Genomic DNA, 26,060 nt, shown 5'->3' with positions numbered 1-26,060 from the left:
AAACCAAAAAATAGAAGACTTGAAATTATTTAAAGCAATTATTGTTTTTTTTTTAGAAAAGTAATAAATATTTTGCCCAATTTTGCCCCTATCACAACAATCTTCCTGCATAATTCTATGTACCAAACACATAAATTCAATCATTAGTTATTATTTTCGTTTCTCAAACAGAAACATCAACAAATATTTTGTGAAGCATACGGTACAAAGCTAACAACTATTGAAATAATAATAATAATAATCTTGCTACAAAAGAAATAAGGCAAATTACAGTTTTTCAGGAACTCCATTAACTTGTTCTTCATACACAGGCACATTTGACTCAGTTTGTAGAATAAGGAATGCTGAGATATTTGTGTCCAAACTCCAAAGTTCCACACAAGCCCCTGAATAAACTATTTTCTTCAATTGCAGCCCTTTCTACATTCAATTTCAATTCATTTATCATCATTTTCCTCCAAGTCATCAACCGCTTCCATCGCCTCAATTATAGATAGGTAGGTGCTGTCATCAGGAGGGATGCCTTTACTTACCATTTCTTTGAGGAGCTCTTCAGCATGCTCACCTTCTCGGTTTTTGCACAAACCTTGTATAAGAGCATCATAAGTGAGAATCGTAGGATCAAATCCTGTAGTCATCATTTCATCACGAACTCCAAAAGCATCCTTCATATCGCCTCTTTTACTGTAACCACTAATGAGTGTATTGTAACTAATAAGATCGGGTTTGATCCCCCTTCTCTTCATCTCATCAAGAAGTAGGCGAGCTTCCTCCACTTTCCCCTCCCTGCAGTATCCTTGCAACAAGGTGTTATAAGTGATTTCATCAGGAATAACCCTTCATGTTATCCATCTCTTTTAAGAGTTGAAATGCACGATCGATATTACCATTCGCACAATGACCATCAATCAAAGCATTAAACACTATAATATTGGCAACAGACCTTCTTGTTGAATCTTACTAAACAACGCATTTGCCTCTATCATTCTATTCCTTTTACCCAGAACATATATAAGTGATGTCTATGTGACCAGTGTTGGCTGAATCCCTTTTCCCACCATTTCATCAAAAAGCCCAAAGGCTCTCTTTGCATCCCCACATCTGCAATACCCATTAATCAATATGTTATTAGTAACAACATCAGGCATCATCCCTTTTTCTCCCATTTCTTTTATCATATTATCAGCTTCCCCCATCCTTCCTTCCATAAACAGTGCATGAATAAACAAATTGTAGGTGACCAGAGATGCCATTATGCCTTTACTTATCATCTCATCCTTGAGGCAAAAGCCTTATCCAGATCCCCTTTGTTGCAGTACCCATTCTAACATTTTACAAAGTAAACCAGACGCCTCCTCAAGCCTTCCTTCTTTACACAACCCAGAAATAAAGGAATTATACGTAAGCAATCCGGCTCAAGACCTTTATCTATCATCGTTTGAAAGATCCGACGAGCCCTTTGGAACTTCCCTCTCAAGCAGTGCCCAATAAACTCCTTCACCTTCTTCAACTTCCCTTCTTTACACACTCATTAATCATTATGTTAAAAGTGTACACACTCGATCTGATGTTGATCCTGAACACCTCAGCATACAGAACCCAAGCCATCTGAGTCCTGTTCAATTTCAAGAACAGACTCAACATCTGATTGCAAGTCTCAACGTTGGGCACAAAACCATTTTCCTTCATGAAGTAGAAACACTCCAAGGCCTCATTGGGCTTCTTGAGTTCACAGTAGGCCTGACCAGAAGGTCAAAGATGAGAGTAGTCTTAACATCGACGCGGTCGCGGGCAAGCGCCAACTCATTGAAAATGGTTCTGTTGGTGGCAGTGGAAGAGAGAATGAGGCGTTGTAAGAGGTTGATGGAGGGTTTGGGAGACGGGAGGCGATAGAGGACGCAGACGACGAGGGAAAGAGGGTGGTTGTGAAGATGGGAGAGGAGGTGAAGGACCAGCTGGGGGTTGCGGCGAAGGGTGGTTAGAGTGGAAGAGAGAAGGGAGGGGGTGAGGTGTGGGGCAACCTGTTCGATGAAATGCCACTGAGAAGATTCGATGGAAAGGAGGAGTGTGGTCGGAATGGAGAAGGGAGGTGTTTGGGAATGGGAGAGGGAATTGAAAGTTCGGAGTTTGAAGGGTTTGGAAATGAAGATTTTAAGAAATTTCATTGTGTAAACTCGAAAGTCAGAGAGAGCTAATGGAAGTTAGTTTGTGAAACGCGAGCACCTGATGAGACAACAGATTCTAAGGTGATGGTGCTGTGCAGTAACGACGCCTGTGAATGAATGTGAAATAGAGCAAGAGCAACCAAAACGAAGTAAAGTAAATCGTTACATTATTTTTTTTAATTTCATATTTTTTATACAATAAACAACGATAAAGTTTCAACTTCAAATTTTGTGTAAATTTCTCAAATCTTTCAGGATACGGTTAACTTAATCCAATCCTGGTTGACAACTGCCTCATTATATTATAATATTTCGATTTGATGACCCCAACAAGACGTTAAAGACACTTTGAAAAGAAGAAAACACCATTGTTCCTTTTACGTATTTTACCTGGACGTGTTTCTTTTTGGTTTACGGAATGACTACCAGAGTCATTCCACCTTCTCCATCCCACCCCAACGGAAATGTTACCGACTCCCTAAAACGCACGACGAATCTCAAAGTAAACAATAGCCCGAAATTAAAGGGGGAAAAAGTGGCTAGAGTGACTTGTTCAAAAAGAAACATTAGCACATAAGTAGCTGATATAATTCTGTAAACGGGTGGTATTAAGAAGTCTATTACAACGATATGTTTCACACCAGATAATTGACATGATATCGTATCAAAGTTCAATGGCAAGAATCTTGGCTCCCTCTTCCCTTCAGAAGAGCAAATAACAATAGTATTCTTGCGGTAATATAAATCTATCATATTATTCATTTCTCCATTTCTCCATCAAAAATACCAAGAATTCCTATCTGCAAAACAATATATGTGATGGTATGATAAATCAAAGCCATGACAAAACCTACTCCGCTCTTCATGTCAGGACATCTGCAAGACAAAGCATACAGATTACAGTCATTTAAGCAGAGAATAATATAAATTATTTACAATTCTGTATAAAATCACAAGCAATAGTAAGTAATCAGCTCCCAAATAATAATAATCACAATAAGTAATCTGATTACAACTACATTCAAGTATTCTTCAACTTTCAACTCCTTGAAATCTATACTATGAGAATAGAACCACAACATGAAATCTAGAGTCCCAGACCCAAAGGTACACAGCATATGCAATCGATCACTCTTCCACAAACATAGACGCAATAAAAAGGAAATTTATAAAAAGCAAAATGAATGTCCGGTAATAAAAATAAATCCCAGTTTACAAGAACACACGAAAAATCATTTGCAATGGTGTGAGAGGGAGTTGCTGACCAGAAATAGAAAAGTATGAAAATTACAAGGTAAACTTAGTATAAAAAAACAGAGTCAACAACATTAATTCTGAGGATCCTAAAGCATGTGTTAAAACCCTTCTAGTTGCACAAAGGATGATAGAACTTATGTATTGGAATGAAACCCTTTTAGCCAACAACATGTGTTAAAACCCTTCCTTCAAGTTACATATTCTATGAAGAGATCCCTTGGAATTGATTTTTTGGCGGGATGGAATGGAAACAACAGCACTATGTTTCTTAAAGAAATTTTAAAATAGCAGAGATAGTAGAATCTGGGATAAATAATTTTCTACAAAGGATTCTTTACCACTAACGAGCCATGAGTGCACCAGCACAACCGATCACTGGATAAGAGGCTCTGTTACAAACAAGCACACACTTGTTCTCTAAGCTGTGTACCAAAAATGGCAAAACTTGGGTTACTAGAGAACTTCGAATTCAACCAAAGAGCCATCCTAAAAAAGTTGAATAGTTAGAGACACGCTAACTCCATTTGCTTCAACTGCTAAGCCACACACAGACACCAACAGAATTAGCACTTGCACCCTCCCACAGACCCACTATCCCACTGCTTATTTTTTAAAGTTCACAGGACCACCTTTCATTTAAGATAATCAGTCATTGTACCAACCATATCGAGAACCCCATAAATTGCCTAAAACTTAATCAATGTTTCTATTTTTTCTCTCTACACAATTACACATACTCTGATAGCACGAACTTATGCTTCTACTACATGCAATCCAATAGACTACGTGCAAAATTAAATTCATCAGGAATATAGAAACAGCCTATATCATTACGATTATGGATAAGAAATATCAAATAAGGGACCTGAAATTCAAGCAACGGTGAGGGGTTGCTGCTTGGAAGGTTGGAGGCCCTTGTTTGGTCGATTTTGATCGGAATCGGAGAGGAAATCTTCGAGGTTGTAGATGACGGTGATGTAGAGAGAGCAACTAGGGCATCGAGCAATCTCTTCGCCGAGCTTAAGGTCTTCCTTCGTGATCTGGAACAGGTCCCCGCACGGGCACGGGTACGTGTACGCCTGCAACTCCTCGTTCCACTCCATGTCCTCGATCTCCACATCGTCGTACGACATCGTTTCGCTCTCTCTGCGCTTTCGTTTCGACTTTGGGGTGGGCTTTTCAGAAGTACCAGCAACCCAACAACACTCCTATGCGGAACAAAAGAAGCTGTTGCTAAAATTAGGATTCTCTTAATTTGCTATTTAAATTATTTTTAATAGTTTAATTTAATCTCCAAATTTTAAAAGATTGAAGATATTCCAAATCAGACCACCAATACCCATAACTTGGGATACATTCGATCAACGACCATCAATTTTAAGTTTTACTGACGGATGAATTGGAGGAACCCAATTACTAATTGTAGTATAAGGGCCTAAAGATGCATGCAGTGCCTTGCATCATTGTGCTACCAAATAAAAGAATTTATTGTACTACCAAATTAAAAAACTTGTTACAAGCAACTAAATTTACTTTTGGGTTTTTTTTTTTTATTTGGAGTGATTAAGAAGATCTATCTCAATGTGGATTATTAAATGTTATAAATTTTCTGATATAATATTTAATTCTTATGAATAATAAAAACTTCTAAGTATATTTGTAAATATGATAATGTTTAAGAATTAATTAAACTTTTTAATATTCTGCTTAATTCTTACTAATAAAAAAATAAATTAAACAATTTAGACCCTCTAAAGTATAAGAGTGTAATTTTTAATAAAGTAACGAGATTATTGGTCTATATAACACTTTTTTTTTTTATATAGAAATACTATATAACACTTAAACCGTAGAACTTACCATATTTGATCCATGTTTTTTTATACACTCATATTGTTTGCATTTCAAAAAGTGATTAAAAATCAAATTAAAAGTCCCTTTAAAAATAATATTTTTTTTTATCATTTTATAGTGCAATTAATTGTCTGAAAATTATTCTTTATGGGTTTTGATTTGATATTGGTTATCTTGAAATGTATATAATTTTAAGTAGAATGACCATGGTTCTTTTATTTCATTAGCCTAGTTTTTTTTTTTTTTACTTTTACTAGCCCACAAAAAATATTTATTTTATTGAGGCATAAAAGGTCCACGGACAATCTATGAAACCTATAGTAAAGCCCGTTTAACGGGCAAACTAAAAAACCTACAATTTAAACCAGCTAAACAAATTGAATGCCATATATCATGGAGGGGTGCAGGCAACCCAGATGTCCAACTAGACTCACCTCGTGGTGGGAAGGATTTAGGAATGGTTTTGAGTATTTTCTTTCTATTAAGAAAAGTTTCACAAATTGAACACATCATATTATATTTTCTTTTATACTTTTCTCATGATTTTAGAAGACAAGTGCTCATGAAGTGTTGACTAAAAATTAAATAATTATTTGTCATAAAGTTTTCAAGAATAAAAATAATAAATATTGTTTCTTATATAAAACAATAATAGAATAAAAAATTAATAAGAATCAAAACAAATTTAATCATTTATTGAATAAAAACATATTTGAGTTTTGAGTTTTTTTTACTCTACGATCCTAATAACTTATTGTTGATTAAAAAGGTAAAGAATTAAATTTTTTCCTAACAAATTGATCCTTAAAAAAGAAAGATTTAAATTTAATATCTAAATATGTAAAAGATGTTGGTATAAATAAAATTTAATGATAAATTAATATTTAAATTTTATAATTTAATATTAAATTAATAAAAAAATATATCTTATTTTCAAATTAGTTGTCGAATATTATAAATTTAATAAAAAAATAATCATATAAATTTAGTGATATAATTAATTTATTTTACTTTTGATTTATTAAAAACTAAAGAATGATGAATGTGAATATGACAATTTGGAGGACGAATAAAAGAACATTTTTGGGAGGAGGAAAGGGGAAAGAGAAACGTATTAGCATGGTTGCTTGTGGGGCTAGAGGGGCACGGTAAGCAGCAGCAGCAGCAAAGCAAGCAATGAAATGAAACGCAGTGATGCAAGGCATTCAGCAACACCAGCACCTCGCTGCACTCGTCTCCGCTGCACTCCCCAAGGATGACTCCGCCGCCGACCCCTCCCCTCGTCTCGCCGCCATCCACTCTCTCCACCGCGCCATCCTCCACCCTCACAACTCCCTCCTCCTCTCTCACTCCGCCACTTTCCTCGCTCAGGCCTTCTCCCAACTCCTCTCCGACAAGTAGTTCACTCTTCTCACTTTTACTCCACTTTTAACCTAATTTCAACCTCACTTCACTCACTCACTCTTCTTTTCCGTTTTCAATTAACTTCCTTCTCTTCAATTTCCTCGCAGATGCTACGAGGTGCGCCAGGCAGCCGTCACGGCCTACGGCGCTCTCTGTGCCGTCCTCGCTTCGATCCCCGTCGCCGCCTCCAACGGCCGGCAGAACCACCTCATGCTCGTCGACCGCTTCATCGGCTGGGCCTTGCCGTCGCTCAACACCGCCGTCACCGTCGACGGCACTAAGGAACTCGCGCTCGAAGGCCTCCGCGAGTTCCTCAACGTCGGCGGAACCGACAGGTACGCTTTGCCGATTCTGAAGGCGTGTCAGGTGCTGCTTGAGGATGAGAGAACCTCCCTGGCTTTGTTGCATAGACTTATTGGTGTTATTACTCTGATTTCGTTGAAGTTTTTGAGGTGCTTTCAGCCTCATTTCCCTGACATTGTTGACTTGCTTCTCGGTTGGGCGTTGGTTCCTGATTTAGCCCAATCCGACAGGCGTGTTATTTTGGATAGCTTCTTGCAGTTTCAGGAGCATTGGGTTGGTAGTCTTCCCATGTCTCTGAGGTTGCTTACCAAATTCTTGGGGGACATGGAGGTTTTGCTTCATGATGGAACTCCCGGTACGCCACAGCAGCTTCGCCGGCTTTTTGCTCTGCTTTCTTGTTTTTCCACGATTCTGCAGTCCACTGCTTCGGGGTTACTAGAGATGAACATGCTTGAACAGATATGTGAGCCGCTTAGTGCCTTGTTGCCGCGATTGCTGAGGTGTTTGTCTATGATTGGGCAGAAATTTGGGTGGTCTGAGTGGATTGAGGATTCTTGGAAGTGTTTGACTCTTTTGGCTGAGATATTGCGGGAGAGGTTTTCGAGTTTTTATCCTCTTGCTATTGATATCTTGTTTCAGAGCTTGGAGTTTGGAGCAACTGTGCAGCGGGCAGGGTTTAGGAAGATTAGCTCTTTCCAAATTCATGGGGTTTTGAAGACTAATCTCCAGTTGTTGTCATTGCAAAAGCTTGGCCTCCTTTCGTCTTCGGTGAAGAAGTTATTGAAGTTTCATGCGGCGATTTCTCAGCTGCGATTGCATCCAAATCATTTGGTAACAGGGAGTTCTGCAGCTACTTATGTTTTCTTGCTTCAGCATGGGAATACAGAAGTTGTCAACGAAGCCATTGCCTCCTTGATTGAGGAACTGAAGCTGTTGAAGATTGTAATAGGAAATAACACTGGTCATTCAGATGAATCTAATTCTGTTGTAGATACTAAAGCATTTTCAAAACCTGAATTGTTGGCATTGATCAAGTTTGATTTGAAAGTTCTATTAGCGTGTGTTTCCATGGGCGGGGATAACAGTTTGATTGGACAAAAGGATGTTGCTTCATTGTATCTTAGTAGGTCAGAAAAGTTGGTGTCCTTTATTACAAAAGAGATGAATCCTTTTGAATTACCCATTCAGGCTTTCATTGAGTTGCAGATCACTGTTGTCAAGGCACTGGAGAGGCTAAATTCAGTTGAGTTCTTAATCAAGTGTTCTGATAGAGAACAGAACTGTAACAAAGCTTTTGTTGAGTTTCCAACTAAAACGGAGGACAGTGATGATCAATTCAGTAATGGGTTTTTGGCTGTGATTACTGAGCATTTGGAGAAGTATAGCAAGCTCCTTATAAAAGCCTTTCATGTTTCTTCTCCTCTGGCAATTAAATTAGTTGCTCTAGATTGGGGACAAAAGTTCTGTGAGAATGTAATGGCTTTTAATAAGATCTTAGGCACAAGAGATTTCTCCCATGAAGAATGCAAGTATGCTGGTGTAATCATGAACTTAGTTTTCTCACTTTTAGGTGGTACATTTGAGAGAGAACCAGAAGTAAGGTCACATGTTGCAAAAACTTTGGAGATGTTTATGCAAGCAAAACTTTTGCATCCTGTGTGTTTTTATCCCTTAGCTGAAGTGATACTGGAGAAACTTGGGGATCCAGCTACAGAAATACAGGATGCATATGTGAAACTACTTGCCCATATTTTGCCTACTACTATATATACATGTGGCCTCTATGATTATGGGAGATTTAGGCCTGTTGACCCTGTGTTAGGCAAAAATTCTAACATGCACTGGAAACAATTATTTGCCCTGAAGCAGTTGCCACTGCAACTTCACTCACAACAGCTTGTATCAATCTTAAGTTACATTTCACAAAGATGGAAGGTACCTCTTTATTCTTGGATCCAGCGCCTCATTCATGGTTGCCAGAGTTCAAAGGATGCTTTTTTAAGTCTGCCTGAGGAAACAGGAAATTTTGGTGCTAATTCTCCATGGTTGGATATACAAGTGGACGAGGACATACTTCAAAAAATCTGTTCTGTCAATAATTTAGCTGGTGCCTGGTGGGCTGTACAAGAAGCTGCTCGGTACTGTATTGCTACAAGACTACGGACTAACCTTGGTGGCCCTACCCAAACATTTGCTGCTCTAGAACGCATGCTTTTGGACATTGCACACCTTTTGCAACTTGATAATGAACAAAGCGATGGAAACTTAAGTATGATAGGGTCTTCTGGTGCTCACTTGCTACCAATGAGATTACTGTTGGATTTTGTCGAGGCTCTAAAGAAAAATGTATATAATGCATATGAGGGGTCTGTCATTTTACCACCTGCTTCCCGTCAGAGCACTTTATTTTTTCGAGCAAACAAAAAAGTATGTGAGGATTGGTTTTCTCGTATATGTGAGCCAATGATGAATGCTGGATTGGCTGTACATTGCAATGATGCCGTTATTCAATATTGTACACTTCGTTTGCAGGAGCTCAAGAATCTTTCCGTGTCAGCTTTGAAGGAAAAATCTAGGGCTCAGGTAACTGATAATCTCCATAATATCAAAGGAAGGTATAGAGGAGATGTCTTAAAAGTATTAAGACATATTTCACTAGCTCTTTGTAAGAGTTCTGATCCAGATTCTTTGATTGGTCTACGAAAATGGGTTTCAATTACCTTCTCCTCCTTACTTGGGGAGGAAAACCAGTCCTCCAGTGAGGGTGGAACTGCTGGACCCCTTTCTTGGATAAGTGGGCTTATATATCAGGCAAGAGGTGAGTACGAAAATGCTGCGGCTCACTTTACTCACTTGCTACAGACAGAAGAGTCACTCAGTTCCCTGGGTTCTGATGGTATACAGTTTGTCATAGCACGCATAATTGAGTGTTATGCAGCTGTATCTGATTGGAGATCTCTTGAAACCTGGCTATTAGAGTTGCAATTGCTTCGTGCTAAACATGCTGGAAGAAGTTATTCTGGTGCTCTGACAATGGCTGGCAATGAAGTTAATGCAATCCATGCATTAGCACGTTTTGATGAGGGTGATTATCAGGCTGCATGGTCAAGCCTTGATTTGACGCCTAAAAGCAACAGTGAGCTTACCCTTGATCCAAAAATAGCCTTGCAACGGAGTGAGCAGATGCTTCTGCAATCATTGCTCTTCCAGAAGGAGGAAAAAAGTGATAAGGTGCTGCATGATTTGCAGAAAGCAAGGTCAATGTTGGAGGAACCACTTTCTGTTCTGCCACTTGATGGCTTAGCTGAAGCAACACCTCTTGCAATTCAGTTGCACTGCATTTTCCTTGTAGAAGAGAATTGTAAGCTTAAAGCAACTCATGAGAAGGCCAAACAAATACCATCAATACTAAATTCTCTTAAATCACTGCCATCTTCTATTAGTAAAATCCGTCAAGATTGTAATCCATGGCTGAAAGTCCTTCGGGTTTATCAAACCATTTCCCCAAGTTCTCCTGTTACTCTAAAATTCTGCATGAATCTGCATAATTTAGCTCGCAAGCAAAATAATCTTTTGTTGGCAAATCATCTGAACAACTACATCAAAGATCACGTATCTGCTTGCCCTGAGGAGAGACATCGGAATCTTCTGGTCTTAAACTTGCAGTATGAGAGCATTTTACTACAGTATGCTGAAAACAAGTTTGAAGACGCTTTCACAAACCTTTGGTCATTTTTGCGTCCCTGCATGGTTTCTTCAACATCTAGAATACCTGATACTGAAGAGAGGATTCTGAAGGCCAAAGCATGCTTGAAACTCGCAGATTGGCTGACACGGGAATATTCAGACTGGAGTCCAGAGAGTATTGTTCTCAAGATGCCAGCAGATTTTGAAATGGCTGAATCAGCTACACTTGGCAAAGATGGCAATGAAGAAAATATAATTTGTAAATCGAATTTGGGTTCTATCACTGAGGAAATTGTTGGTACAGCAACAAAATTGTCTTCTCGTATTTGCCCCACCATGGGCAAGTCATGGATTTCTTATGCTTCTTGGTGCTTTAAGCAAGCCCGAGACTCACTCCTTGTTCAGAGGGAAACTATCCTCCATTCTTGCTCATTTTCTTCCATACTAGTTCCAGAAATTTTACCTGAGAGATTTAAGTTGACTAAGGACGAGGTGCAAAGAATTAAGTCATTGGTTTTGGGTCTTTTTCAGGACAACATTGATATGAAAGGTTTCATAGATGAACAGGAAGAGAGAAGCTCTTGGCTTGATTCTGCAGAGCACTCAATTAGTAGCAATCCTCTGCTGACATTGGTTTGGAATATAGTGAATATTATAGAAACTGCCGCAGGGGCACCAGGTGCAGAAAACTCTGGTGGTGAATGTCTTTCTGCTATGGTATCTTCTCAATTGAAGATTTGTTTGTTAAACACAAATTTTGGGCTGGGAGAATTTGACATAATATCTGCATTGGATGATTTTGTTGATATTTGGTGGTCTTTGAGGAGGAGAAGAGTGTCCTTGTATGGACATGCTGCTCATGGTTACACACAGTATCTTTCGTATTCTTCTTCCCCTATTTGCCATAGTCAGATGCATGGTTCTGAATACGAGGCTTTGAACCAAAAAACTGGCAGCTACACCCTGAGGGCTACATTGTATATATTGCATATACTTCTCAATTATGGTGTGGAGTTGAAAGATACTCTTGAATCTGCTCTTTTGGTTGTTCCTTTGTTGCCATGGCAGGTTGCATGCTAGATGGCTTTTACTTTAACTTATTTCAGTTTCAAGGGGAGGATAGTTTACTGAAATGTTACTGAAATTGTCTTTGTAGGAAGTTACGCCTCAACTGTTTGCACGTGTAAGTTCTCATCCTGAACTAGTGATTCGGAAGCAATTGGAGGGCTTACTGATCATGCTGGCCAAGCAATCTCCCTGTTCTATAGTGTACCCGACACTAGTTGATGTTAATGCTTATGAAGAGAAACCTTCAGAAGAGCTTCATCATGTGTTGGGTTGCCTGGTAATATGAAAAGTTCTGTGTGCATTTTGTAGCTTATATATTCTTTTTAAAACAAATATCCTCCCCACACCATGTGGATAATTAGTCATCAAAATTCTCACAATGTGACAATTCAACTGATCTTATTCTTTTCAGATTGATAAATGATTTCTTAGTCCCAAAGTCTGATGTGTATTAGGTATTTTAGTAGTTCTAATGTCTGTAATATACTTTGGAGGGACAGATAGATACTAATCTGGTTTTCAGCATAATAAACATCCTGATGGGTACTCATTAGTTTGACCTGGCATATTTATCAAAACACGTGATGTGCTTATTAATTTGACCCACATTTATTATTGTTATGGCTTTTATACTGACCTTTTGTTAGCTTGCTTGTTCAAAGTAGTGTATAGGATGATTAAAAATTATTTGTTTCATGCAGAGAGAACTTTACCCCCGATTGGTTCAGGATGTTCAGCTGATGATAAACGAACTTGGAAATGTTACTGTACTCTGGGAGGAATTATGGCTCAGTACTCTTCAGGATCTTCAAACAGGTTGCTTACCTTTTTTTCCCAACATTTTGTTGATTATGAGATCCATTTTTATTGAATTGCAATGAATAATTGATTACTCTTTTTTAATGTTTGGGGGATGTATATCATCATTTCTTTTTATTGCATAATTAGGTGAAGAGAAATGGGGTTAACTATATTTTGTTGCAGATGTGATGAGGCGAATAAATGTGCTGAAAGAAGAGGCTGCAAGAATCGCAGAAAATGTCACACTTAGTCAGAATGAGAAGAACAAGATAAATTCTGCTCGATATTCTGCAATGATGGCTCCAATAGTTGTGGCTTTGGAGCGTCGTTTGGCTTCAACGTCTCGAAAACCTGAGACTCCTCATGAAGCTTGGTTCCAGGAAGAGTATAAAGACCAACTGAAATCAGCTATAGTATCCTTTAAGATTCCTCCGGCATCTTCTGCAGCTATAGGTGATGTGTGGCGACCTTTTGATAGTATTGCTGCATCCTTGGCATCATATCAGAGGAAGTCTTCTGTTTCCTTGCGAGAAGTTGCACCTCATTTAGCTTTGCTATCATCTTCAGATGTTCCAATGCCAGGTCTTGAGAAACAAATGAAAGTACCTGACTCTGGCAAAGCAACTGATCTCCAAGGGGTTGTCACTATTGCTTCTTTTCATGAACAAGTCACTATCTTATCAACAAAGACAAAGCCTAAGAAACTAGGTATACTTGGTTCAGATGGTCAGAAGTACACATATCTCCTTAAAGGACGAGAAGATTTGCGCCTTGATGCTAGAATTATGCAATTACTGCAGGCTATAAATGGTTTTCTGCATTCTTCTTCTTCTGCATGTAGCAATTCTCTTAGCATTCGCTATTATTCTGTGACTCCAATCAGTGGTCGGGCTGGCCTAATCCAGTGGGTGGGCAATGTAGTAAGTATTTATAGTGTATTTAAAGCTTGGCAAACCCGTGTCCAGCTAGCACAGTTTTTGGCATTGGGCCCTGCAAATACAAAATCCTCAGCTCCTCCACCTGTTCCCCGTCCCAGTGATATGTTTTATGGGAAGATCATACCTGCACTTAAAGAGAAAGGAATCAAGAGAGTGATTTCCCGAAGGGATTGGCCTCATGAAGTCAAATGTAAAGTTCTTCTTGATCTCATGAAGGAGGTGCCTAGGCATCTTCTTTACCAGGAGCTATGGTGTGCTAGTGAAGGATATAAAGCTTTCAGCTCAAAAATGAAGAGGTACATTCAAGTAACTTCTGAGCCTTTATTGATGCATTTTGTGGTTATGCTATTTATAAATAAAGTTGAATGGTTAAAGTTCTTTGCACGAATATGGATTTGTTTTTTTTTTAAAAAAAAAAACTATCTATCCCTACAAGCATAGATGTGAGACTAATCCATGAACTTGGTTCCTCTTTTAAACCAAAAGTTTTGGTCAATCAACACTTTGAAGTCTTGTAATTCTTTTTTTACATACTCTACAGTTAGCTTTATAATCATCATCATCATTGTTGTTGTTGTTATTATTATTATTATTATTATCTTCAATCTGTAGGTATTCTGGAAGTGTTGCTGCAATGAGTATGGTTGGTCATGTTTTGGGGCTGGGCGACAGACATCTGGACAACATTCTTATAGATTTTTGTAATGGGGATATTGTACACATTGATTACAATGTGTGTTTTGATAAGGGACAAAGACTAAAAATTCCAGAGATTGTTCCCTTCCGTCTGACCCAAATGATTGAAGCAGCTTTAGGGCTTACTGGAATAGAGGGTAGCTTCAAATCAAACTGTGAGACAGTTATTGGCGTTCTAAGGAAGAACAAAGACATACTTTTGATGTTATTGGAAGTATTTGTTTGGGATCCACTTGTGGAGTGGACACGTGGTGATTTTCATGATGAAGCTGCAATTGGCGGTGAAGAAAGAAAAGGCATGGAGTTGGCTGTTAGCTTGAGTCTATTTGCATCTCGAGTACAGGAAATTCGTGTTCCCTTACAGGTATGTACTGATCTAAAAAGCTATACATGCCTTCTATGTAAGCAAGTATTTGTGTCTGACATAATTAGATAAGCAGTGTTCCAAACTCTGATATAGTTGATATCTGGTTCAGATGTGTTAAGAAAAATGTGTGCATGCACATGAATATTGTGTTTCAAGCATTTGTATAGTTTTTGGATATTACATGAGACATTTTAGAATTTGTGTAATGTATTTGATATCGATTTGCATACTTGTTTTTGTATTTAAATTCTTTAATTTGTAACCTTTAATTATAAAATCCAGTGTGTGAAAATTGTTGTAATACGATTTAGCTAGGTGTTTATACATTTGCTTATACTTGAGATCTATCTAACATGACTAATAGCTGATTTTTTTCTACCCCAAATCTGTGAATAGGAACATCATGATCAATTATTGACTAGCCTGCCAGCTGTTGAATCAGCACTTGAGGTATTGATGAAATAAATGCCATGAATTTTTTTTTGGCTACATTTAAATTGTGGCTTTGTTTTATTTTTTTCTCAATCCATAGTTTATTTAATTAACTTTGAGAATTATGTACCAGAGTTTTGCTGACATTCTAAACCACTATGAGCTTGCCTCTACTCTATACTGTCGAGCTGACCAGGAGAGGTCTGGTCTTATATTGCGTGAGACATCTGCAAAGTCGATTCTTGCTGAAGCAACCAGTAATTCAGAGAAAATTCGAGCTTCTTTTGAAATTCAGGCTCGGGAATTTGCCCAAGCAAAGGCTATGGTTGCTGAGAAAGCTCAGGAGGCAATGGCTTGGGCTGAGCAGCATGGAAGGATTCTTGATGCTTTACGGTGCAACTTAATCCCAGAAATAAATGTTTCTTTTAAGCTGAATAACATGGAAGCAGCCTTATCTCTTACATCTGCAGTCACTGTAGCAGGGGTTCCACTAACTGTTGTTCCTGAGCCAACACAAGCACAATGCCATGATATAGATAGGGAAGTTTCTCAATTCGTAGCTGAGTTGGGTGATGGACTAACTTCTGCCACAACTTCTTTGCAAGCATACTCCTTGGCTCTGCAAAGAATTCTACCATTAAATTACCTTTCAACCAGTGCAGTCCATAACTGGGCACAAGTTCTACAGCTATCTATCAATGCCCTGTCATCAGAGATTCTCTCTCTTGCCAGAAGGCAGGCTTCTGAACTTATTGCAAAATTTCATGTAGATAGCATTGATTCTATCAAATGCAGTCATGATGATCTTTGTTTCAGAGTGGAGAAGTATGCAGTAGAAATAGAAAAATTAGAAAAAGAGTGTGCTGAAATAGAGAGTTCTATTGGCTCTGAATCAGAATCAAAAACTAAAGATCGCTGTTTATCTGCTTTCATGAAATTCATGCAGTCCATTGGTCTTTTAAGAAAGGAAGATGTGATGTCTTCTGTTCAATCTAGACCTTTAGGTGAGCTAGAAGAGGAGAGGGAAAAGGCACTATCAATTCTCAATATTGCTGTGAGTTCACTTTATAATGACGTTAAGCATAGAATACAAAATATATATAATGATATGTCTGGAGGAAGAAATCAATACAATATGTTGCAGAATGACTCTGGAACTATTTTTGCTGAGTTTGAAGAACAAGTAGAGAAGTGTAATCTTGTGACAGAGTTTGTTAATGATCTATGTCAATTTATTGGAAAGGACACTCCTTCTGTTGATATTAACAAAGTTCGTTCAAAGTTTTCTTCTGAAAGTAATTGGGTTTCCATTTTCAAAGCCATTTTGATTTCCTGTAAGGGATTGGTTAGTCAAATGACAGAAGTTGTTCTGCCAAATGTAATACGAGCTGCTGTTTCATTAAATTCAGAGGTTATGGATGCATTTGGATTGATCTCACAAGTTCGAGGATCTATAGAAACTGCACTGGAGCAGCTTGTGGAGGTTGAAATGGAGAGAGCATCACTGATTGAACTTGAACAGAATTATTTTGTTAAGGTTGGTCTTATTACTGAGCAACAGCTTGCTCTTGAAGAAGCTGCGGTTAAGGGCAGAGATCATCTTTCATGGGAAGAGGCAGAGGAACTTGCATCCCAAGAGGAAGCTTGTAGAGCACAACTGGACCAACTTCATCAAACTTGGAATCAGAGGGATGTAAGGACTTCTTCTCTTATAAAGAGAGAAGCTGACATTAAAAATGCCCTGGTTTCTGTGAATTGTCAATTTCAATCTCTAGTTGGTTCGGAAGAAGAAAGGGAGCTACATATTTTGAGAAGCAAAGCACTATTGGCTGCCCTCTTTAAGCCTTTCTTGGAACTGGAGTCCATGGATATTATGCTGTCTGCAGCTGATGGTTCAGTTGCATTGCCCTCAAGTAAATTTCATACTTTGGCAGATTTGATAAATTCTGGGAATTCTATATCTGAGTATGTCTGGAAAGTTGGAGATCTATTGGATAACCATTCATTCTTTATTTGGAAAATAGGCGTCATAGATTATTTTCTTGATGCATGCATACATGATGTAGCTTCGTCAGTTGAGCAAAATCTAGGCTTTGACCAATCACTCAATTTTATGAAGAAAAGGCTTGAAATCCAACTTCAGAAACACATTGGTCATTATTTGAAAGAAAGAATTGCTCCTAGTTTACTGACTTGTTTAGATAAGGAAAATGAGCACTTGAAGCAACTTACAGAGTCATCAAAGGAACTTGCTTTAGACCAGGTGAAAAAGGATGGGGCTGCGAAAAAGGTTTTACTTATGCTTGAAGAATATTGTAATGCACATGAAACTGCTAGAGCAGCAAAATCAGCTGCTTCTCTCATGAAAAAACAAGTGAATGAATTGAAAGAAGCTCTACGAAAAACTGCACTTGAGGTAGTTCAGATGGAATGGATGCATGATGTTAGTTTGAACCCATCATATAACAGAAGAATCAGATTTGAGAAGTATCTTGATACTGATGACAGCTTGTATACAATCATCTTAAACCTCAGCAGATCTAAATTAATGGACAATATACAATCTGCCGTGTCAAAAATCACAACATCAATGGATTGTCTACAGTCTTGTGAACGAAATTCTCTTATAGCGGAAGGACAGCTTGAGAGAGCAATGGCTTGGGCGTGTGGAGGTCCCAATTCCAGTAGTTCTGGAAATACTTCAACTAAAAATTCAGGAATTCCTCCTGAGTTCCATGAACATATTAAGACTCGGAGGCAGATTTTATGGGAATCTAGAGAAAAGGCATCTGATATTGTGAAGTTATGTGTGTCAGTGTTAGAGTTTGAAGCATCAAGAGATGGGTTTTTGCTTATACCAGGCCAACCATATCCCTTCAGGAGTAGTGTTGATGGTAAGACATGGCAGCAAGTGTACTTGAATGCACTAACAAGATTGGATGTTACTTTCCATTCTTATACACGTGAGTTTACTATATTCCTCTGTTGTTGAACTCTCCTTGTTAGTTGAACTTCTGCATAAAGTAAATATGTACTCTACTGTTCTTTTAATAGGTACTGAACAAGAATGGAAGCTTGCTCAATGCACTGTTGAAGCTGCTTCCAATGGATTATATACTGCAACTAATGAGCTCTGCATTGCCTCTCTAAAAGCAAAGTCAGCTTCAGGTAGAGCTTGCCATCTTGGTTACTGTAAATGTATACATTGAATTTCATACATGCATAATGCATATGCTTGTTTTCTTTCTATGTTGATGTATCAGCATTGCGGTTGTGTATGTGTTGATTTAGCATTCTTTAACTGTTCATAGGTGATTTACAAAGCACGGTTCTTTCAATGAGGGATTGTGCATATGAGGCTAGTGTTGCACTGTCTGCTTTTGCTCGGGTTTCAAGGATCCATACTGCTCTAACTTCTGAAAGTGGTTCTATGCTTGAAGAGGTAATGCCCAAATTTGATATTTTCATGTGTTAATGGGGAGTCTAATTTTGAACAAATTTTTCCAGATGATTTATAGAATTTTATATCTGTATTGATGTCCAATCTAGGTATTATGCACATGGTTCTACATAGATAATTTTAGAGCTTCTAACTTGCAAGTAGGCAAAAGGATTTTAGGTTAATTAGATTTTGCTTTGCACTTGGTCTTTTAAATTATAATCGTAACATGACCCAAGTTGTTCACAAGTTCACATGATCAAATATAGCATCTGAACATAAATGCAATTTGATGCATTTGTTTCAAAATCTTCTGGCTCTGTAGATCATCCGTTAGCGATCCTGAAATAGGCAAACCCTACTTGTTAACGAAGTAATGTTAAATTACTGACTCCTCCCTCTCCCAAAACAATCCCAATTCATTAAAAAGGATTATATATACAAATAAGTGAAAGTGCCCATCATCACCAGATCTATTGTTTCTTATTATGAATATATGATTACTGTTAAGTTATTACAAACAATCTACAGAAAGTATGCAAATAAGTTACTATTTTTTCCATTCATTACCATTAAGTCCCTTCCTATGGATTTTTTGCAACAAAATGTTGCTTTGTTTTTGTAGGTTCTAGCAATAACTGAAGATATACATGATGTTTATAATCTGGGGAAAGAGGCAGCTGCTATCCACCTTTCTCTTATGGAAGGCCTTTCGAAGGTTTTTTTTTAACCCTTGTATCTCAGTTTGTAAAATATTGACCTTTTTAGGCTTCGCCTAAAACTGTCAATTCTATATTTTGTGATATTTACTTCCCTAAAGCCAAATTGTACTTTGGTGGTTTTTTGTTTTTGGTAGGCAAATGCAATCCTTTTTCCACTTGAATCAGTGTTGACTAAGGATGTAGCTGCTATGGCTGATGCTATAGCTCGGGAAAGTGAGATCAAGAAGGAAATATCACACATCCATGGACAAGCTATATATCAGTCGTATTGTTTAAGAATCAGGGAGGCTTGTCATACCTTTAAGCCCTTGGCACCCTCTCTGACGTCAGCTGTGAAGGGACTTTATTCATTGTTGGCTAGACTAGCAAGAACTGCTAATGTCCATGCTGGCAATCTGCACAAAGTAATGTTTCAAGATATTGTTGTTCTGTGTGTGTGTGTGTGTGTGTATGAAGAGGGATCAACTTACACCGAGACTAACTCTTCCATCCTCCCCATTCATTTTCATGGAATCTAACAGATAAGATTAGTGATTTATTACAACCATTAGATTTCAAAAAAATCAATGGTGAGGATGGAGAGTAATTCTAAAAGAGTTACTCATATATATATAAAATTATTTTGACTGGCCAAAGATTTTTTTTGTTTATGGTTTGAAAGATCCCTTTTCTGTTTTCAGGCGCTTGAAGGAATAGGAGATAGTCAGGAAGTAAAATCAGAGGATATTGCTTTGTCAAGATCAGATGGTGGTGGTGGTGATGCTGTTGAATTTGATGATAAAGAAGGGGAAAGTCTCTCTAGGTCCGAAGATGATAAGACTGATGATTTTATTGGCTTTTCTCGACTTTCTTTGGAAGACAAGGGATGGGTATCACCACCAGATAGCATCTACTGTAGTAGCTCGGGATCTGACATCTCATTAGCTGAAGTTAGTCTTCCTGATAGCTTGAATGATTCAGCAGGAAATAAAGACCTGCTTTCACAGGGGTCTGGTAGCAGAATCCCCACAGGTTATATGCATACCACTCTATTGTCTCAAACTGATGTGGAACAAATCTCACCTTTTGAGTTGTCAGAATCTTCTCCTGTGGAAACTGATCTTAATCGTGCTGGTTCTGTGAAGTCAATTAATGAGGCTACTGAACATGCTGAAGCTATATCTTTATCAGGTGATAAATCTGTTGCCATCCCTGGCAACTCCCAAATTCCATCGAATGAGAACCTAGACAAATTTGATGGTGAAGATGAACTGCTGTCTGCAAAAGAAGTTAAAAATGCTGCTGAACATCATGAAGCTCCTGATCCCTACATAAATGCCAATACTCGTGTTGGAAGGGGTATGTACAGAATCTTTTGTATACTATTTGTTCCTTGACCCTATTTATTTAATATACTAATTCCATATTAGTAAAATAACAGCCAGTTTTTCATTCAGAACTGGTTTAATCTTCTCCTGTGGTGTCCCACTCCCAATAAATAAACACATGAAAGAATATGAACCTTTCAAAATTGATGTTTCCTATAAAATAATCACAGTTTAAATTATCTATAAAATTTTAATTTCAAAAGGGACCAAGGCTTCAGGTGATATGCAGCTCAGTTTGCATTTCTGATATTTTAAACATCTAGAATAGGTTTTGAAGATTGCACTTTGATTCCCAAATATATTCGTGAACTGTAATTTTTTGAAAAAAGAGAAAAAAAAAAAAAACAGAAGTGGCTTTCTTTTCCAATGTATGAAGCTCAGAAGCATAAACATCAAATAATCTCTTACACCTACAAGTACCTCATAATATCTGTGTCCATTTGACGTCATAATATCTTATGAAAATAAAGGAATTGACGTGCCCTTTTTTGTTTGTCTTTTTGCACTTTACGCTAGGTAAAAATGCTTATGCCTTATCAGTATTGAGGCGGGTTGAGGTGAAAATTGATGGTCGAGATATCTCTGAAAACAGGTAAGTGTGGGTTTTTGGCAATCACAATATTTTGGTGAGTTTTTTTGTATTAATGCTGGGCCTTCTTTGGATTTCAGAGAAATTGGTACTGCAGAGCAAGTAGATTATCTACTAAAGCAAGCTACTAGTGTAGATAATCTCTGCAACATGTACGAAGGTTGGACACCATGGATTTGAGGTTTCAAGAGGTTCCTCAGACTCAAGCATCTCAAGTCCCATTATATTATGCAAGATTTGGCCTCAAGAATTGTTGTGTTGACCATGGTAAGGAATAAGTCCTTTGGCCTGATTATTTCCTGATGATAGGAAGCTGCCAGGACAATGTTTTTGCAGGTCCCATTAGTCTGGACTCGGGCCATATCTTGAAGTCTGCCATTGATCACAATCACTGATCTATCCATGGCCAAACTGTTTAGCTTCTGCCATCCCTTTGATTTCAGCATTTCTCCTGGCAGAGTTACTATTTTCCACCTTGCAGCGGGCTTGCTTGCATCTGTCATTCCATGTCATCTCACAGGGAAGTCCTTGGCTCCCAGCTGGTCTCGTGAGAGATGAAAAAGCATCACCATGCCTTCAATTCTGCTGGTTTAAACGGTAGCTTTTAACACCTACCACTTGCATTGCCATATTGATTGAGGAGTATGTTCTGGATCCTTAGCTCTTGAAGGCTGAAAGAAAGAATATCGTATGCTAACAACCAGGCAGCGAAATGGCTGGAGCATCATACTTTTGCAATAGTGAAGTCCAGATATGAGTTGCACATATCCATGTATCATTTATCTGTTGATAGGTGAAAGAATCAACTGCACATTGCTGGTTTATTCTTCATGTGATTGGACGTATTGAATCCAACATAGTGATTGTTCTTTTTGATCAATTGACGGAATTGTAACTTTTTTAATCCATTTACTGTCTTACCGCTCTTGGATTCTTTTTTCCTTCTTTTTAGACTGGAAATACCTTACGAGACCTTGTATGTGTATCCGAAAGCTGTCTACATATGCCTCACTTGTAGTACTGTTAGATCTAGTTGCTTGATGTAAGAGATTCAAACATGAAAATTTTCATAATAAATATCCTATTATCTCATCAGAATAATCTTACTATCTCATAGATTCAAACTTGTAGTACTGTTAGATCTAGTTGCTTGATTTAATAGTTTGCATCCCAATATCCTATTATCTCAGAATAATCATATTCGTATGACGCTAGTCCAATGTGGACATGCAAAGAATCAAACATGAAAATTTTCATGATAAATATATTTGGCTAAAGATAAGGATGCTGTGGATGAGCACCAAAAGTTAAAGAGTCATCCTTGCGCAAAACACTTGCGAAGGTGCCACTTGGAGCATTGAATCAGAGTGCGAGATTCTTCATTTGGGTTTGTGTGCCGTTAGCTAAAGCAAAAACCTCGTACTTGAGGCAGCCAACAGAAAAGAGCAATTGCAAAACTAAGACAATTTATTTATAAGGCGCCACGTCCTCATTCCACGGTTTCGCGCCAGCGGTTTTGCATGTTAATAATATAATACTATTATATTATATTGCTAGCACAAGATGAAACTAAAGCTTCTACTTCCCGTTTTACGTTGATTTCAGTTTCGAAGCACCCAGACAAAAAGAACACCTTTACATTTTTTATTGATAGTAACGAAATAAAATATTATTCTTTCTTATTCTTTAATATTATTCTTACTTAACCAAATGACTGACCTCGGTCTCATTATAAATATAACGGTTTTGGTTCAATTCTCACAAGAGGCAAAGCATCTCATATTTTTCTTGCTAGCTCTTTAGTGTTTGCTGCTTATTTTCAAATAATGTCTGCACTGGTGGATATATGGTCAAGGGAACTGACCAAGATCAGGGAAAAGGAGCAATCCCTTAATTCTGCTGCCCAGCCCCTCCAGGAAAATATGGACAAGAGCTCATCTGGGTTCGCTGTGGTTGCTGCCAAACTCATGCAATTTAACAAGCCTAGGTTTCTCTTTTCGGATGCTTCAATTTCCATCCTTGTTGAATGTTTTAGCCCTTGATGAGAAAAGAAATTAATGCTTCAGTGAGACTTTAGTTGGTTTCTTTTAACCCATAGAAATGATGTGTGCATAGTCTGTCTAGTAGAGCCAGAGGGAAAGATTTATTAGATAATATGTATAAAGTCATATGTTCCATTTCCAGTGACACCATTATTTTCTATTTGTGTGTTTTGTGTACAGATATATTTGTAAAAGAATGAGATATAATATGCAGAGAAGACACTTGAATATTTCATTCATGATCATGATAACATTTTATGAAAAACTTGTAAACCCATGTACATAATTTTCATCACAAATCCATTTTTATTATATCTATTAGATTTTATCAGATTGTTTAAGGAAAGATTTTTGAACCTTCCTCAGCCTTTGAATAACAAATGGTGGGTGTTTGGTGGTGTTTGTCACCACAAAGCAAGGACTAGTGGAAACGTGGTCCTGACTCTCTGGTACCATCTTAGAATGAATAATGTGAGAAGTATAACTCAATCTCAAAAGTTAGCTCAAGGGGTGAGAGTTGTTCTTCATTTATATGTATTCTAATTTGGCTTTATTTGTAGAAGACGTGGAATTTGGATTATTTTCAATATTTTCAAACCCATCTTTATTTCTCTATATTAATTTAAATTGAAGTATTTTACAAATTTAATTCACTTTAAATAATGATAAATAAATTCTTACTTTTTTATTTTACGAATTTCTTCATTTTAAAGAAATTAAATCTAATTAACAAGGCAAATGAATGGGACTGTCGTGGGAGTGCGACATGCTGGTTCATGTCAGTTTGTCAATCTGACTCAGGCTAGAGACTTTTCATTGTTGTTTGTTGCGTTTCTTTTCTTTTATTTGTCTCTCTCTTCCATTATAACAGATTGAACATTTGAACCATCACAATTCACAATGAGAAGAAGATTGGTTAACAAACAAAACTTTTGGGGACACATCTTGTTCGAAGTATCCCATTGACATTTTTTTTTCTAATAAATGACATTCTATATGTATTTTGTAAATAAAAAGTGAAACTCATGTAAATTAAATGAGATTTACATAAAATTTATTTAATAAAAATGAATTATAAAGGATATATCAAATTAATGTCAATTTTGTGTCGCAAGAAGGATTAAATGCATATCACGTCCTACTTCAACCATACATCAACATTCAACAGCAAACGAATTATATAAACAGCAGCATAAAGCAGAGGAGTGGTGTGTATAATTTTTATTTTCTATTATACTGAGTTCAAATAAGCTTTCAATATAGTTTAAGTACCTTAAAATTTTAATACAGGATAACGCTGTGTGTATTAAAATTATACACAACTAATAATAATTGATAAAGTAGTAGTAGTTTATGTCTCTTAATCAAGTGATCCAGAGTTTGAATTCTGATTGACCCTTAAATATGAAATAAATTATGTTGGAAGGAAAATATTTATCTTGTGAGCGCTCACGGAATGAAAATTGATCATTAATTTCAACTTAAAATTATTTTGTACCAATATCATCATTAAAAAAAAAAACTTAACCCAAAAGTTTATGCTGATAGGATTTCCCTTGATTCTTAAACACCTTCTCATTTTGTTGAAGGAGGATTTTAATTTAAAATATTTTCTATTTTATGGGAAGTCCTCTTCTAATATGTTTTAGATCGAATATTCCCATTGTCAAATAATTGACAATTGATATATGCAAATATCAAGTAATTATATTCTTATTGCAAGCAACTGTGATATGCAAATATCCTCATTATCAAGTAACAAAATTTCACGATTTGTTGCACATCTGTTGAAATTTTATGGTGGCCTGGATCACCGAACCTGTTTCTCTTTCGATATGCAAACAATGAGATAGCGAGAGTTTAGAAAAGTTGGAAAAAGGTTAGGGCGTCACTGAAATAAAGAGAGAACAAATCAAATAGAAATGCCGGGAGGTTAATTTTCTTAATCTGTTTAAACTTCCGCTGTTTTGGTGGTATGAATATATTGATCTGTGTAACATGTTTTATATCGTTTTATAAATCTTACATATGCATCTTTTGTAAGAGAGAAATGAACTACCTGAAATTCAGTAAAATTTGGGGGAGAATGGTACAATATAAGGAAAAAGAAAAGCAATAATTGAATGTTGACACTCATCTTATCCTTGCCCTCAATAAATTTCAAACCATGGTGCTATCACAATCAAATTCCATACCACTGGGGCCACAATTCTAGAAAAGTATTAATAGTAAGCCAATAGTATTCTCCCACCGAATATCCCAAACTTTAGAGTATATCCAATTGAATTGACTCGGTCCTGTGTGCCACCGCATCCAAGGTGCGCCAAAAGCTCATAGTTTTCAGACACAACACTACTAAGCCCCTTTCATTAGCCTTTCTACTATTCCTATATAAACCACACTCACCTCAGCTCCAACCTTCAAGCAAAAACAAGAGAACAAAGAGTTTTAATTATTGCCTCATTAGTTTCTAAGTGCTGAGAAAAATGTCTGCTATGGTAGAGGTATGGGTTGGGGAGCTGACAAAGCTTCGAGAAAAAGTTCTTGCCCGCAAGCCTTTCTTATTATCCAAAGCCAAAGAAGGATCAGAAAGGAACCAAGAAGAAAAGGAAACTCAAACTGCGGTGGTTAAGAGAGACACTACTAATGGAACCATGTCTGAGGCAACGGTGTGTTTGCTTATGGATCGATTTGTGCCTTGGTGATATGAGCAATAGCACAACCAAGATGTCTTGTATTTTCTTCAACTTTTTGGGGTTATGATATGTCTTGTATATTTACTATTTCCATCTATGAGTTCTTAGTCAGCGAAATATGTAATGGAAATGTTATCAACTATTGTACAGAAGTACTGATATCTAATCAAAACAAAATATTTGGTATGAAGTTTTGCGTTTTGGGTTTAATTTTATAGTACTTTATAGAAAAT

General features: G+C 37.3%; 2 protein-coding genes and 1 pseudogene across 2 annotated transcripts; 1 reads left to right on the top strand and 2 right to left on the bottom strand.

Moving 5' to 3' along the window:
* Window positions 1-131: 131 nt before the first annotated feature.
* LOC114373432 lies at window positions 132-2,606 on the bottom strand (annotated as a pseudogene).
* A 125-nt stretch (window positions 2,607-2,731) lies between these two features.
* On the bottom strand, window positions 2,732-4,662 carry LOC114373438 (diphthamide biosynthesis protein 3-like). The gene is made up of 2 exons (XM_028330900.1): window positions 4,288-4,662; window positions 2,732-3,041 (listed from the first exon to the last, which is right to left on the bottom strand). The coding sequence occupies exon 1, from the start codon at window positions 4,553-4,555 to the stop codon at window positions 4,295-4,297; it is 261 nt and encodes an 86-aa protein (XP_028186701.1). The 5' UTR covers window positions 4,556-4,662; the 3' UTR covers window positions 2,732-3,041; window positions 4,288-4,294.
* Window positions 4,663-6,353: 1,691 nt separating this feature from the next.
* Window positions 6,354-22,190, top strand: LOC114376988 (serine/threonine-protein kinase SMG1-like). Its single transcript, XM_028335342.1, has 15 exons — window positions 6,354-6,673; window positions 6,788-11,738; window positions 11,827-12,015; window positions 12,440-12,554; window positions 12,723-13,773; window positions 14,090-14,537; window positions 14,937-14,990; window positions 15,106-17,935; window positions 18,027-18,140; window positions 18,284-18,414; window positions 19,037-19,129; window positions 19,268-19,537; window positions 19,814-20,471; window positions 21,017-21,092; window positions 21,170-22,190. Exons 1-15 carry the CDS (start codon window positions 6,471-6,473, stop codon window positions 21,267-21,269), a joined length of 11,283 nt encoding a protein of 3,760 aa, XP_028191143.1. The 5' UTR covers window positions 6,354-6,470; the 3' UTR covers window positions 21,270-22,190.
* Window positions 22,191-26,060: the final 3,870 nt, after the last annotated feature.

Source organism: Glycine soja, chromosome 11 (assembly GCF_004193775.1).
Source record: "Glycine soja cultivar W05 chromosome 11, ASM419377v2, whole genome shotgun sequence".
Lineage (NCBI taxonomy): Eukaryota > Viridiplantae > Streptophyta > Magnoliopsida > Fabales > Fabaceae > Glycine > Glycine soja.
Note: the sequence above shows the minus strand (reverse complement) of the source record. Positions and strands in the feature narration are given on the sequence as shown.